This window comes from Triticum aestivum, chromosome 4D (genome assembly GCF_018294505.1).
Source record: "Triticum aestivum cultivar Chinese Spring chromosome 4D, IWGSC CS RefSeq v2.1, whole genome shotgun sequence".
Classification (NCBI taxonomy): Eukaryota; Viridiplantae; Streptophyta; class Magnoliopsida; order Poales; family Poaceae; genus Triticum; species Triticum aestivum.
In genome coordinates this window covers 467,587,857-467,603,764 of record NC_057805.1, presented here as the reverse complement: position 1 = coordinate 467,603,764, position 15,908 = coordinate 467,587,857, and the positions used below count along the sequence as shown (strand labels likewise).

Genomic DNA, 15,908 nt, shown 5'->3' with positions numbered 1-15,908 from the left:
GATTTTCGCAGAAATTAGAGAGCTCATGCTTAGCTTTTCTTCCTTTGCAATTCAACATGTAATAAGAGCGACAAACGGTCCTGCACATCTATGTGCTAAGCGTGCTAGTACGCTTAATGTGACTAAGAGCTAGCTTGAGACTACCCCTAACTTTCTGATCAGTAGCCTTTTGGCTGACTGCTCGGCGAATGCATTCGTTGAATAAAGCTCTCTGAAGTTCCCCGACAAAAAGAAGGAGTATAAAACAAAGGGAGTATTTTTTTTTCTTAAGATGGACAATGGAGTACATTTGTTGGCACGTAGACGCGTAGGTGCAAGACTTTCGGGGAAATACAAGTGAATAGAGAAGGGCATATGTACAATATCAGAACCTTGTGAGTACACCAACGCATTTGGCGCGTGTCCGTGCGCGGATAACCGAGGGACTGAAGTGACAAATTCACGCGAACCCGGAAACCCTTGCAGCCATCACCTCCCCTCCTCCCCTTTGCGCCGCCACTTCTCTTCTCTCTCGCCGCCCCCTCGATCCAGCTAGCGGTTAGGGTTCCCGAAACCGGCGACCATGGCGAACGAGCAGCCGGCGGAGACCTACACGGTGGAGGAGCTCGTGGCGGTGAACCCCTACAACCCCGACATCCTCAACGACCTCGAGGTCTTTGTCAACGACCAGGTAAACCCTAGCCCCGAGGCGCCTTTACCTCACTCGCGAAAGGCTCAGCCGGCAGGTTCCGTGGTTGGTCGCGCTAATCGTTTGCGCTGTCTGGTGTTAACGATGGAGCGGTTGCGAAATTGGTTGGTTGGTTGGTTGGCGTGCTAAACTGTGTGGCCTTGTCAGATGGAAGCAGTTCATAGCAATGTGCAGATGCTAGAAATTTAGCAGTATTTTCGTCTTTGCCTATGGATTGTAGCGTATTAAGTTGCCCGGAGTAGTAAACTTAGTGCTGTATTAAGGATTGAGGGTGGCTGGGCTTATCAGTTAGTAATCAGGGTGAATTAAGTTATAGTGTGTACTTTGTAGTCTGGGGGTCATGGAGAGGGATTGCCGAGGAAATTGTGTTTTGCTGCTATGGGAATAGGCAGATTAAATTTGCAATTGCTGTCTGAACTCCGAAGGGGTTGAGTACCTCTCTCAGCCTCAACCACGTGTTCATACAATGGTGGATGGATGGAGAGATGGATCTCCGCTCAAAGATTATGCCTATGATCATGAAGTGGCAAACTTAAGCTTTTGTGCAGATGATACACATACAGCACGCTTAATCTGTTGATTGATACAGTGGCTGTCCGGCCTGTTAAATCTAGTAAAACATGCTTGAATAAACTGTTTTTAGGCTCTGTGTATTGCGCACAAGCATGCTAACATCTTTTTTGTCACCCCATATGTTATGTCATGTTTTGATCCTTTTAAATTTACAATATATCTTGTTTTTACTAGGTTTCTTCTAAAACATATAACCTGGATGCAAATCTCAGCCTTCTACGCCTTTACCAGGTAAAATCGCATCTGCATATGAACCATTGCTAGCTGTATTATGCTTCGATTGTATGTATGCATAATGATTGATTTCCTATTGCAGTTTGAGCCAGAAAGGTTGAGCGTGCAAATTGTAGCCCGCATATTGATTAAGGTCAGAGAACAACTAATGGTTATAACAATTTTTTGAATACCACCTTTTGTTGGTTCATTCTCAACTTCCACACATTTTTTGCTGACAGGCTCTCATGGCAATGCCGGCCCCCGACTTCAGCTTATGCTTGTTCTTAATTCCTGAACACGTGGTATGAGAACTTTGTCCTGCTTCCTTGTTTCTGTGTAATCTATCTTTTATCATCCCCTTCAAATATTTTTTTCTCAAGCAAATGCTATTGAACATGCATCTTAGGAGTGTCTAAAAATTAAAGTGTCGATTTAGATGTGAATGTTCATTGATTGTTTTGTCATCGTAGATGATTGTTACTTTGGCCTTGGAGCATGTCATATCTGTAGGCCTGGAGATGCACATTATCATAATGACTTGCGGACTTCTAGTTGATGGAATAAGCATAGTTATATTCAGTATAAGCTCATTTGCAGATCAATGACATCATGCCAAGAAATGTGCATTTCGATTTGAAGTATCCCTTCTGGTCACTTGCACATCTAAATATTGCACAATACAAATTAGTTGTACTGATGTATAAGATGTGAGATGTTTGTATTTGTGACCTTTTAGTTGTGCATCTTTTAAATCTCCTGAACTGTTCTGCCATTATGTGGAGTTGACTTTTATGCGCTTTTATTATAGCAAATGGAGGAGCAGTTCAAGACGTTGATAGTTCTTTCTCACTACCTGGAGGTACACACTTTCTTTGCACAACTGAGTAATCTATGGATGCCTAAGAAGTAGCCTGTATTGATTATTGATTGCTAACCTTGATTAACCGGTTACAGACTGGTAGGTTCCGCCAGTTTTGGGATGAGGCATCAAAGAGCCGTAACATACTGGATGTTGTACCAGGTATACACTTCTTGAGACATTGGAGCTTCGTTGGCAGTACTTGTGCTTGTTGGTAGGACTTGGCAGTATGAGTGCTCGTGAATGAATGTTAATGCCCACATAGGATTCCTGAATTTTGAACCATGTCCGCGTTTTCTTTCATTTGTTATCAGACTTGGTCTGATTTACGCAAATGCAGATTTTCTGGTTTACTGTATTTGGTAAAGAAGCTTAGTTTCTGCAGAGCCCCCTTTTTCATTAGCCTTCTCGTTTTCAGTATGCATTTACATGGCATATTTATTTCACCTTAAAATAACTATTTCTAGCTGACTAGGTGTCTTATTTTAACTTCAACATCTCCTATTTTTATTTCTTTCACTTGAAAAGGCTAGAATTTAAAAAAATCCAAACTGGAAATGCTACAGAGTTCTTTGTCTTTTAACTAAAAATGAAGTGTTACTGACATCGTGATTCTTTTTTTGCAGGTTTTGAGCAGGCAATCCAAAGCTATGCGATTCATGTGCTTTCCTTGACATACCAGAAAGTTCCTAGGCCAGTTCTAGCCGAGGTAAGATATGTATCCTTATCATGCTGTATAGGCTTTCGTTATGAGCTCATGGCAATTCAAGGATTATTATATTAGATGATAGCTGCAAGTATTGTTTATACCAGCCTACGGCATCGTCATCAGCCAAATCATGCTGTTTATCCAATTGGATTTACTGTCGGCATACATGGATTGTTTCTTTGCTGATGTGCCTGCGACTTAATTTTCCAGGCCATCAACATTGAAGGGCTTGCGTTGGACAAGTTTATGGAGTATCATGCTGCAAACTCAGGATGGGTCATTGAGAAGGGATCACGCTCCCAACTGATTGTCCTTCCGCGCAACGAGTTCAATCACCCCGAACTCAAGAAGAACACAGCCGACACTGTTCCGTTCGAGCACGTGACCCGCATATTCCCCATCCTGAGCTGATTCAGCAACCATGATCAGATTGACATCAAGCACTTTTGTCGTCTCGGCTGCACCCAGACCCACTGAGGGGGTTTAATAGAATTTGAGCCAGTGAAGAAGCTAGTCTTGGCAATTGTATTCTCTCTTGTATGGTGTACCGCATTTTGATACACGAGTACCGGATGCGCCTGTTTTAGCTAAATGAGTACCAGATTATGTTTTCTTATGCATTTCTGCCGAATTTTGCAATTGCCTGACATTTCATGAGTGCACCTTTCATGTCGAATGTTGCAATTGCCTGGGATTTCATGAGTTCATTGCTCATCTGCTATGTATTTTGCTTCCCAGCACTAATTTATCTTCCACATCATGCTCGCTGGACTCTAACAAAGATATGAGAATGGTAGCTGGTATGGTAGTGTTCGATTGATCGAACTCGTCACACCAATGTAGTGGAAAACGCTGTCACAGATTATTACTCCCTCCGTTCCTAAATACACTAGAGATTTTACTATGGATCACATAAGGATGTATGTAGATGCATTTCAGAGTGTAGATTCACTCATCTTGCTCCGTATGTAGTTCATAGTGAAATCTCTACAAAGGCTTGTACTCCCTTCGTTCAGAATTACTTGTCCAAGAATTGAATGTATCTAGATGTATTTTAGTTGTAGATACATCCATTTTTGTGACAAGTAATTCCGACCGGAGGGAGTATTTAGAAATGGAGGGAGTAGAAAGTAGTAAAAGATTATATTCTCTCTATGAGATATGCATGTTTTCACATCCTGTCACCTACAAAAATTGACCCGAATACTTGTCATTGACAAAAAGACTGCGAAAATTCATCGCTATTTAAAAAAAAGCGAAAGGAATTTTTTTTAGAAAAAAAAAGCAAGTTCGTTTTTGTTAGTGTTAGGAAAAAAAAAGCAAATTCGTGAGAGAGGGAGAAAGCAGGCCATATGTATATAGTCACATGGGCCGGTCCATTCACTACGGGGGCCCAAGGAGCACTCTCATCCCATCTCACTACAAAAGCCGACTAGGGTTTAGAGGCGCCGCAGATAAGAGCCCTCGCCCCCTCCCCTTCTCCCTATTCGCGCCGCCGCTCACATCCCTCCCCTCCTCCTCCCCTTCGCGGCGCCACCCGGACGCTCGAGCCCCCGACCAACCATGGCGGCAGCGGCTGGAGAGGCCCCTCGGGCGCTGTCCCAGAAGGAGCAGGACATACAGATGATGCTCGCCGCCGACGTCCACCTCGGCACCAAGAACTGCGACTTCCAGATGGAGCGCTACGCCTACAAGCGCCGCTCCGACGGTACGTGCTCGCTCAAAACCCTCTTGATCCAGCGAGCTCTTGCGTCGCTTAGGTTCAGTTGTCCTCATGGATCTGGCCTTGCCTATGTGTCCCCGACTTGCTGTTGCACGCTAGAGCTACCTCGGCATCATGCGCACAGTGGCAGCTTTGTGCTAGTTAGAGTCGATCTGCCGCGGATCGTGATGCTTATTGGTGTAGTTGTCGCAAGAGATGATGCTTCTGTTCTACTTTGAGTGAACTGTGGAATGTGATGCGTCTGTTCTTTGGTTGTGATTCCTAGGCATCTACATCATCAATCTGGGCAAGACATGGGAGAAGCTCCAGCTCGCGGCGAGGGTCATCGTCGCCATCGAGAACCCCCAGGACATCATCGTCCAGTCCGCCCGCCCCTACGGCCAGCGCGCCGTCCTCAAGTTCGCGCAGCACACCGGCGCCAACGCCATCGCCGGGAGGCACACCCCTGGTATCTTCACCAACCAGATGCAGACCTCCTTCAGCGAGCCCCGCCTGCTCATCCTCACCGACCCAAGGACCGACCACCAGGTGAATTTCTTTGCCATGCCAAGCAAGTACTGTATATGCTAGCAGCGTGCGTTAGATATGGTGATGTTGATGATGGAGTCATTGATCTGCTGAAATATGTGCAGCCCATCAAGGAGTCTGCTCTGGGGAACATCCCTACCATTGCCTTCTGTGACACTGACTCTCCCATGAGATACGTCGATATCGGCATCCCAGCAAACAACAAGGGGAGGAACAGCATTGGCTGTCTGTACTGGCTCTTGGCCAGGATGGTTCTGCAGATGAGGGGCACTATCCTGCCAGGGCACAAGTGGGATGTCATGGTATGCCAGCTCAATAGACCTTTCAGATTCCTACTAGTTGAATTGCGTTGCTTTGTGCCTGTCTTGTATTCTTTGCATGCTTGTGAGGCTAATGTGTTTGCCCTTTGCAGGTTGATCTGTTCTTCTACAGGGACCCTGAGGAAGCCAAGGAGCAGGAGGATGAAGCTGCTGGAGCCCCAGAGTATGCTGCCATCACTGATTACGGAGCTGCAGCTGGTCAATGGGGTGGTGACCAGTGGACCTCTGACGCACCTGCTCCCCCGCCTGTTACTGGTGGCGAGTGGCCGATGGCTGAAGGTTTGTTCTCCTTGATTAAATGTTCATTTGCCTTGTATGAAAACTCTGTAGAATTTTGTTTGGTGATGTGAATTTGCCATTTGCGTAGTACTAATTATTTCCTAGGTTGATTATGTATCTGGTTGGTGCAAGGCATTTTAGTTACTGAACACAAAAGTATCAGGCATGCAACTACTTCTGGTAGTTTACTTGGCCTTTGATTAGTGGCATCTTTACTCAATATAGCTTGTTTATAACAAGTTCATGCCCAACAGTTTGCCCTGATGTCTTGACTAATGTTAGACACATTGCATGTTTCCAGTGTCCATTCCAAAATTATAGTAGTTTATGCCAAGGCCTAGTTGAATATTTTGTTGTGCAACTTAAATTGATCACATCTTTGTTTGTTGTTGTCAATTCCAGCTCCAGTTGCTGGTGGTGATGGATGGGATGCAGCAGGGGCACCTGTTGCTGTGGAAGGTGCTGTCCCTGCTCCTGTTGTGGCTGCTACTGGCTGGGACGCCGCGGTGCAACCCCCTGCTCAAGGCTGGGAGTAGACTAGGATGTCCCCTTGAGATGTCTTTGCGGCTTAAAGTTCATATTTTGTGAGGCATGAATGGATATCTAGAATCTGATGCGATCTGCTATATCTACCCTATGGACAAAAACCTGTGTTTTAGGATTTTCTAGATGAACTTGTTATCTCTGCTATCGACATTGTGATGAGGGAGAGGGAGACTGAAAGTTGTGTTATAAGTTGGCTTTCAACTTGTCCGTCTTAATTTTACAGTGCTTATACTTGATGTTTCTATGCATTTTGCTGGCTCTATCTATGTTTGCTGTTTGGTTTCTCAAATCCGGCGAAGTTGCTTTGGTTGTGAACTGTTGCGCCTTTTTTGGTTCGTGTTTGCTTCCTGGAATCCCACAAACTTGGTGACTACTCCCTCTGTTCTAAAATAGATGACTCAACTTTGTACTAACTTTAGTACAAAGTTGAGTCATCTATTTTGGAACGGAGGGAGTATATGTGTACCGTTAAGAACACGTAAATTGTCCTGGTGGCGTGTCTTTCAATTTCGGCAGTGGCAGTTAGACGATTGCATACATCAAACCCACAAGCTCAGGTGGACCGTTGACATGATGCAAAGCATCCATGGACATCACCATGACCCTATCATCAAACCCCAAGCAAGGCGGTATCTACATTCCTCTTGGAGTTACACAAAAAGTGGGTTGTTCACTGCTCGATCGGCTTATTGGGAGGATAGAAACCAACAGTATGGGAGGAAATTGCAACATACAAATATTATGGGTAGAACCAATGCTAATCCTATCAGGAGCAAGACCTAGAAGCTATCTTGTCTGGCAAAGGTAAAAATCTCCATCTGGCGTACATTGCATCAAACCCTTCCATGTCGTGTTATGCTCGCCAATAGACATGTGAAAGTCTTGCCCATTTGCCCATCATGTTCAAATGGGCCAGAAGACACAAACCACGTCTTGTTTCTGTGTCAGGAGGCGAAAGAGGTCTGGGATAACTTAGGATTGTATGAGGTGATCAATAGAGCTTGTGTTGTCGACCGGGCGGGAGAGATAGTTCTTGAACTTTTACTACTTATGCTAGATCAAGAAATATCCGTATAGGGCCTTCAGAACGCACGTGAATTGATCTTTATAAAAGCTTGATACTTATGGGGATAGATGTAAACTAGTTCATGAAGGAAAGTCTCAAGATGCATACCAAATTATGTTAAAGCAAACTCCCCTAAGGCAACCTCCTATGGGTTTTGTAAAGCTAAATGTTGATGCTTCTTTTGACCATGATCTTCTTAGAGGCATGGCGGGGGCGGTCCTCAGAGATGACAAAGGAAGGTTCATTGTTGGAGGAAGTTGGAGGATTGATGGTGTGCTAATGTACAAACAGCAGAAGCACCAGCACTAAGGTTTGGCCTTACCCTTGCACAGAAGCGGGGTGCAATCGCCTTATTGTCAACTCGGATAATATGGAAGTGATTGACTCAATGAAAAATGGAGGACACAATTGGCGGGAGCGGCGGTGACAGTGTTCGATGATTGCTATTTTATGGCTTGTGAATTTACTATTACTAGGTTTGAACATTGTAATAGGGAAGCGAATAAGATTGCTCATGAACTTGCTAGGCTAGCGAAATTTTCTGCGACTAGGGATTGGTTGAGGAGCCCATGGATGATATTGTATCTCTCCTTATTGACGATGTAACCGTTATATCTAATTAATAAAGCCTGATGTTTATTTTAAAGAAGAAGAAGAAGAAGAAGAAGAAGAAGAAGAAGAGTTTTGCTTGTCACTCTTCGAGTTCTTAATCAAAATCTCAAATTCTTTGAAGAAACTTCTGTAGAATACATCCTAGATGAACAATGGTTCGACTAGGATGCATTTATGTACCAGTTTCTTCAAGGAATTTGGGAGTAGGACTATGAAGAACTCGAAGCCCGATAGTTACTGAAAAGGCTCTCTTCTTCCATCATAGCAAAACCATTGTGTGCTAGAATGGATAATGTTTGCCCTTCGAATTAAGCTTAATTCTCTTACAAAGGAGCTCATGGGACTAAAAGTCGATACAGGCCGATGCTGGCAGCATTTATGAGCATAGCAATAGCTTTATTTTCTAGGTATAAACATTACTATGTAAGGGCATCTTCAAAGCGGACCCTCAAACCGCCCGCATCCATTCGGACCACGTAGTCCGAACGTGTTTTGCCATCCAACGCGAGCCTGTATCGGTCCGTTGACCGGTCCGGACGCACTTTTCCCGTAAATTGGAAGCAGACCAGGCCGGGGGGGGGGGGTGCGGTAGTCCGAACAATAGCCACATAGGACTCCGACACCCCCGACCCAGTCAAATCCCCCTCCCGATCCCATTCTCTTTCAGTCTGCCCATGCTCCGTCTTGCTTTGCATTAGCGCCCTCCTCCTCCGACGCCGTCGATGTACCTCTCCGACCGTCACACATGCATTGCCGGACATCCGCAACCACCACCCACGTGCCCGCTCGCTTTGTACTATGGCTCTATCCTCCCAGGATTTGTCTGCAGCCAGGTACCCTCTGCCCCCTGTCGACGACGTCCATGGCGGTCACCACGCCGTACATTAGGTCAAATGTGATTGAGCTTAATTTTGAAGTTCATGTTAGTTTTTTAGATTATGAAGGATGATGGGGTACTCGATCACGGAGGATGAGTTTTTGTGCGGTGAGTGATTGGTCATATCCGTGGATTTCGTAGGAAGGAGAAGAAGGGGGCTCTTCTGGCAGCGAGTGCATGATTCGTTTCACACGCAAAAGCACACAACACCCTACTACATGCTCATCATTCATGAACGCAATGTGAAGTCGTTAACGTATCGATGGTACACCATCCAGACCATAGTCGCTAAGTTTTGACGCAGTTGATCGGCTAGAGGCAAGGTGGCTATTGTGCTCGACAGCCGTGGAGAACGTAAGCTTTGCTTCTTCTTGCTCAACTTGTTGATTGATTGATTGATTCACTCAGTGTTGCTTTACACATTGCGCACCCTGTCGGTGTCAAAACTAGCGGATCTCGGGTAGGGGGTCCCGAGCTGTGGATCTTGGATCAATGGGGAACATGAGACGAAGGACACGATGTTTACCTAGGTTCGGGCCCTCTCTAAGAGGTAAAACCCTACGTCTTGCTTGATTATATTGAGGTGTATAGGATGGTTATAGAGTCGATCTACCACGAGATTAGATGAACTAAACCCTAGGCTAGTAGGATGATGGTTGTTGTTCTAGCCTCTACGGACTAAACCCTCTGGTCTATATAGACACCAGGGGTGCTAGGGCTACATATAGTCGGTTACAACAAGAGAATAAACATGCTGAATCTTCTATCTTGACTTGGATGACACACCAATACTCCAATGGTCTCCTACCCGAACACGAAACCACCTCGTAGTCCGACCTTCTAGCAATTGTAGTGCGACCCACCTGTCCGGCCCATGAGAGACGAGGCAGCGGCCCGAGGACCCCCTAGTCCAGGTCTCCCTCAGTAGCCCCCGAACTAGCCTCTAGCGCCGGGATTCGCGATTGCCGGCCGCCCGGTGTGCCCCAAAGTCTTTGGCTTGCGAGGCGAGCTCTTCACCCCTTCCTTATTTGGCAGTTTTAGCAGTTCGGCCACCGATGACCTCCCAATTCGTTAAGTCATTGTAGGACCCTCGGTATTAATTTTCATCAAGGGCTAAAGACAACCCTTGATTTCCGTGCGCCGTCAGGAGGCGAACAGTCCAACGTTCTTTTATAGAAATGCCCCTATGGGACCAGAAAGCGTACCTATTTAACAGGTCAGGAGCGCGACGGATGATTAATCCATCCAAAGCAAAAGGCCAAGACCAAACTAAAGAAATCTCGGATCCAATGGCCAGCGCCCCAGGTTCATCCTCACGCCCCCATGGCCCTCTCCCGGGTGTCTGGGCTAGCTGCTTAGTTTCACACCCCCAGTTGAGCAATCTCCAAACGCAAGGATATCTCCCCGCTGCAGATCTCGTATCTGTTCGTTCCGGGTTAACTTCTGTGGACGGCAAGGCCTTCGCGGAGAACTTCCCTACCCCAAGCAAGGAAGAGAGAGTATGTTTCGTGCCTTTCCTTCTACGAGGTCTAGGCTTCCCCATTCGCCCCTTTCTGCGGGGCTTGCTGGAATTTTATGGGATCCAGCTTCACCACCTCACCCCTGGATCCATATTGCACATCTCCGGCTTCACCGCCCTTTGCGAGATGTTCTTGGGCTGCGAGGCGCATTTTGAGTTATGGAGGAAATATTTCCGCCTCGCCCCCCGCGCCCGTGGAGGGTCAATTTTGGAAGTAGGCGGAGCCGAGGTATGGAGTATAGCGGGGACCGGGTATCCTATTGGGACCCCGAAGAAGGATTCGAAAGAGTGGACCTCAGAATGGTTTTATATCGAAGACGTTCCCTTATCCAAACCAGTACGAAGGGGTCTGTCCGAATATTCAGATGCTCCTCTAAAGAAGCGGTTCAACTGGCAGCCAAAAAGAACTTCCCTGGAAGAATGTGCTGAAGTGCTGAGCTTGGCCACCAAGGTTCGCCTACTGACCCACAGCAAGTTAACCATTGTTGACGTGATGGCCGCCGCCATCGCTCAGTGCGTACAACCTCTTCAACAAAGGATGAACCCCCTGTGGTGCTATAATGGGACAAATGACGCGACCCGTTACAAATGGCAGGGGCCGGATAACCAGGCGGCTATGGCTGCCATTCTAGCCGATCTCTTCAAATGTGAAGAAGAATTTTCCCGTTTGAGGGTTATGCGAGCTATAACCCCATAGAATGGGTAAGTTCAACTTTCGTTTCACAGTCCGGACATTTCTTCCGTATACTGACCGGATCTATCATTTTTCCGAATAGAATTGGAGGTTCTAGGTCGAGTCCATCAGCTGCCCCTCTCCTCAACTGGAGAACCATCCCCCTGATAACGACCCAGGATTTCATGATGACCCGGACACGTCCATTGATTTCGAGGACAATGGTGTGAACACAATAATGCTTTATGTAAAAGTGGTAACTCCACTTGTGCTTAAACGACGAGTATGACCTATGATCAAATGTTCTCATTTGACTCCTAAGTCAATATACTCATATATAGATGACCTAGTCATCGCCAATTGCTTGATAGATGCTAGAATGTTTATGCATGCTTTGCCACATATTTTATTTGCTATCTTATTGTGTGAGCATGTTGGTTGCATATTTTTCTCATTCGAGGACATCCATTGGTTGCTTTGATTGCTTGGCTTTATCTTTTTGCCAAATGGATGGACAAGAATGCCTAAGCACTCCCTCTAGCTATCTATGCTTTTCTCGTCTCAAACTCTATTCATGCTACATCACAAAGTTTGAACAAGTCGAATTCGGACCCTCCGGGTGAGGAGCACTCGGAGTCACCGATTGATAACCCACAAGTATAGGGGATCAGTTGTAGCCTCTTTTGATAAGTAAGAGTGTCGAACCCAACGAGGAGCTAAAGGTAGAACAAATATTCCCTCAAGTTTTATCTACCACCGATACAACTCTACACACGCTTATCGTTCGCTTTACCTAGAGCAAGTATGAAACTAGAAGTAGTTTGTAGGTGTTGTAGGCTAGGTTTGCAAGATAATAAAGAGCACGTAAATAAAAACTAGGGGCTGTTTACATAAAGACACAACTAAGTTAGTTTTACTAGAGAGCTATTTGTCACAAGAAAGTTATTTGTCCCTAGGCAATCGATAACTAGACCGGTAATCATTATTGCAATTTTATATGAGGGAGAGGCATAAACTAACATACTTTATCTTCTTGGATCATATTCACTTATGATTGGAACTCTAGCAAGCATCCACAACTACTAAAGATCATTAAGGTAAAACCCAACCATAGCATTAAAGTATCAAGTCCTCTTTATTCCCATACGCCATGACCCACTTATTCGTGTTTGTGTTTCAGTCACTCACGCAATGCAGGCAATAAGCAAACCATGAACATATTGCAAACCCTACAGCAGGGATCCCTCACGCTTGCGCGACATGGAGAGCACCATAGGACAGCACCAATAATAAAACATGCAACTCAAACCTATCACGATCATCAATCAACCCATAGGACAAAACGGATCTACTCAAACATCATAGGATAGCCATACATCATTGGGAAATAATATATATCATTGAGCACCATGTTCAAGTAGAGATTATAGCGGGGAGAAGGGGTATTACACCGCTGCATAGAGGGGGAGAGAGTTGGTGATGACGGCGGTGAAGTTGTTGGTGGAGATCGTTGGCACGATGATGGCCCCGACGGCGTTCCGGCGCCACCGGGAGAGAGGGGAGGGAGCCCCCCTTCTTCTTCTTCTTCCTTGACCTTCCCCCTAGATGGGAGAGGTGTTTCCCCTCTAGTCCTTGGCTTCCATAGTGGTGGAGGGGCGAGAGCCCCTCCGAGATTGGATCTCTTTCTCTGTTTCCTTCTGTTTCTGCGCTCCCAGATTCTGGCCTTTCACCGTTTCTTAAATTCCCGGAGATCCGTAACTCCGATTGGGCTAAAATTTTAACAAGATTTTTATCTGGATATTAGCTTTCTTGCGCCAGAAGAAGGGCACCAACCGCCTTACGGAGTGGCCACAAGGACCAGGGGCGGGCCCTACCCCCTGGGGCATGCCCTCCGTCCTCGTGGGCCCCTCGGGCATCGTCTCGCATTGATTCTTTTTCCCAAAAATCACGTATATTCCAAAAAATATCTCCGTAAGTTTTTATCCCGTTTGGACTCCGTTTGATATGGATTTTCTGTTGAACAAAAAACATGCAACAAACAGGAACTGGCACTGGGCAGTGGATCAATATGTTAGTCTAAAAAAATAGTATAAAAAGTTGCCAAAAGTATGTAAAAGTTGTAGAATATTGGCATGGAACAATCAAAAAATTATAGATACGACGGAGACGTATCAGCATCCCCAAGCTTAATTCCTGCTCGTCCTCGAGTAGGTAAATGATAATTTTTTTTTTGATGTGGAATGCTACCTAGCATAATCTTGATCATATAATCTAATCATGGCATGAGTAGCAAGACACGAGTGATTCAAAGCAATAGTCTATCATTTGACATTAAGACAATAATACTTCAAACATACTAATAAAGCAATCATGTCTTTTCAAAATAACATGGCCAAAGAAAGTTATCCCTACAAAATCATATAGTCTGGCTATGCTCCATCTTCACCACATAAAGTATTTCATCATGCACAACCCCGATGACAAGCCAAGCAATTGTTTCATACTTTTAATGCTCTCAAGCCTTTTCAACTTTCACACAATACATGAGCGTGAGCCACGGATATAACACTATGAGTGGAATAGAATATGATGGTGGGGGTTGTGTGGATAAGACAAAAGGAAGAAAGTCTCACATCGACGCGGCTAATCAACGGGCTATGGAGATGCCCATCAATTGATGTCAATGTGAGGAGTAGGGTTGCCATGAAATGGATGCACTAAGAGCTATAAGTGTATGAAAGCTCAAACTGAAAACTAAGTGGGTGTGCATCCAACTTGCTTGCTCATGAAGACTTCGGGCATTTGAGGAAGCCCATCATTGGAATATACAAGCCAAGTTCTATAATGAAAATTCCCACTAGTATATGAAAGTGATAACTCAAGAGACTCTCTATATGAAGAACATGGTGCTACTCTGAAGCACAAGTGTGGTAAAAGGATAGTAGCATTGCCCTTTCTCTCTTTTTCTCTCATTTTTTTGATTTCTCCTTTTTTGGCTCTTTTTTTGCCTCGCTTCCTTTTTTTTCGTCCAGAGTCTCATCCCGACTTGTGGGGGAATCATAGTCTCCATCTTCCTTTCCTCACTAGGACATTGCTCTAATAATGATGATCATCACACTTTTATTTACTTACAACTCGATATTACAACTCAATATCTTAGAACAAAGTATGACTCTATATGAATGCCTCTGGCAGTGTACCAGGATGTGCAATGATCTAGCGTAGCAAAGATATCAAAAAATGGACAGGCCATGGAAATATCATGCTAGCTATCTTACGATCATGCAAAGCAATATGACAATGAATGCTCAAGTCATGTATATGATGATGATGGAAGTTGCATGGCAATATATATCGGAATGGCTATGGAAATGCCATAATAGGTAGGTATGGTGGCTGTCTTGAGGAAGATATAAGGAGGCTTATGTGTGACAGAGCGTATCATATCACGGGGTTTGGATGCACCGGCGAAGTTTGCACCGACTCTCGAGGTGAGAAAGGGCATTGCACGGTACCGAAGAGGCTAGCAATGATGGAAGGGTCAGAGTGCGTATAATCCATGGACTCAACATTAGTCATAAAGAACTCACATACTTATTGCAAAAATCTATTAGCTATCAAAACAAAGTACTACACGCATGCTCCTAGGAGGATAGATTGGTAGGAAAAGACCATCGCTCGTTCCCGACCGCCACTCATAAGGAAGACAATAAAAAACAAATCATGCTCAGACTTTGTTACATTACAGTTCACCATACGTGCATGCTTCGGGAATCACAAACCTTAACACAAGTATTTCTACCAGCCCACAATTACTCACAAGCATGACTCTAATATCACCATCTTCATATCGCAAAACTATTGCAAGGAATCAAACATATCATATTCAGTGATCTAGAAGTTATGTAGAATTTTATGACTAACCATGTGAATGACCAATTCCTGTCAACTCTCTAAATAGATATAAGTGAAGCCAGAGAGTTTAATTCTTTCTACAAAAGATATGCCCATGCTCTAGCAAATATAAGTGAAGCAAAAGAGCATTCTACAAATGGCGGTTTTCTATGTGTAGGGAAACAAGCAATCCAAACTTCAAATGATATAAGCGAAGCACATGAAGCATTCTATAAAGCCATACTCAAAAGATATAAGTGAAGTGCAAAGAGCATTCTATAAATCAACCAAGGACTATATCATACCAGCATGGTGCATTATTAAAAGAAAAATAAAAAGCACACGACGCTCTAAGATTTGCGCATATCATGAAATGTAGCTCCAAGTAAAATTACCGATGATCGTTAGAAGAAAGAGGGGATTCCTTCCGGGGCATCCCCAAGCTTAGTTGCTTGGGAGTCCTTGAATATTACCTTGGTGTGCCTCGGGCATCCCCAAGCTTAGGCTCTTTCCACTCATTATTCCTTCATCCATCGTGATCTCACCCAAAACTTGAAAACTTCGATCACACAAAACTTAACAAAAACCCTCGTGAGGTCCATAAAACAAATCACCACTTTAAGTACTGTTGCAACTCATTCATATTTTATTTTTGCATTTTATCTACTGCAATATAACTTTTTCATGGCTTATACCACCGATACAATCGATAGTTTCATCAAAACGAGCAAAACAATGCATCAAAAACAGAATCTGTCTTAAACATGACAGTCTGTAGTAATCTAAACATCAACCATACTTATGTAACTCCAAAAATTCTGAAAAT

The 15,908-nt window shown here is 44.6% G+C and overlaps 2 protein-coding genes across 2 annotated transcripts; both read left to right on the top strand.

The window, feature by feature from the left end:
* The first annotated feature begins 432 nt into the window (after nt 1-432).
* Nucleotides 433-3,665, top strand: LOC123098683 (eukaryotic translation initiation factor 3 subunit K). Its single transcript, XM_044520736.1, has 8 exons — nt 433-670; nt 1,436-1,492; nt 1,578-1,628; nt 1,717-1,779; nt 2,286-2,336; nt 2,432-2,498; nt 2,963-3,045; nt 3,256-3,665. The coding sequence occupies exons 1-8, from the start codon at nt 563-565 to the stop codon at nt 3,454-3,456; spliced, it is 681 nt and encodes a 226-aa protein (XP_044376671.1). The 5' UTR covers nt 433-562; the 3' UTR covers nt 3,457-3,665.
* A 797-nt stretch (nt 3,666-4,462) lies between these two features.
* LOC123098682 (40S ribosomal protein Sa-2) lies at nt 4,463-6,689 on the top strand. The gene is made up of 5 exons (XM_044520734.1): nt 4,463-4,753; nt 5,034-5,296; nt 5,401-5,598; nt 5,709-5,895; nt 6,298-6,689. The coding sequence occupies exons 1-5, from the start codon at nt 4,609-4,611 to the stop codon at nt 6,429-6,431; spliced, it is 927 nt and encodes a 308-aa protein (XP_044376669.1). The 5' UTR covers nt 4,463-4,608; the 3' UTR covers nt 6,432-6,689.
* The last annotated feature ends 9,219 nt before the right edge of the window (nt 6,690-15,908 follow it).

Excerpts from the sequence above, each read along its gene's own strand:
- LOC123098683 (XM_044520736.1), top strand. The coding sequence starts at position 563 with ATGGCGAACGAGCAGCCGGCGGAGACCTACACGGTGGAGGAGCTCGTG. Across the intron at positions 671-1,435 it reads AGGTCTTTGTCAACGACCAG|GTTTCTTCTAAAACATATAA; the intron begins GTAAACCCTAGC and ends TGTTTTTACTAG. Across the intron at positions 1,493-1,577 it reads GCCTTCTACGCCTTTACCAG|TTTGAGCCAGAAAGGTTGAG; the intron begins GTAAAATCGCAT and ends TTCCTATTGCAG.
- LOC123098682 (XM_044520734.1), top strand. The coding sequence starts at position 4,609 with ATGGCGGCAGCGGCTGGAGAGGCCCCTCGGGCGCTGTCCCAGAAGGAG. Across the intron at positions 5,297-5,400 it reads ACCCAAGGACCGACCACCAG|CCCATCAAGGAGTCTGCTCT; the intron begins GTGAATTTCTTT and ends AAATATGTGCAG. Across the intron at positions 5,896-6,297 it reads CGAGTGGCCGATGGCTGAAG|CTCCAGTTGCTGGTGGTGAT; the intron begins GTTTGTTCTCCT and ends TGTCAATTCCAG.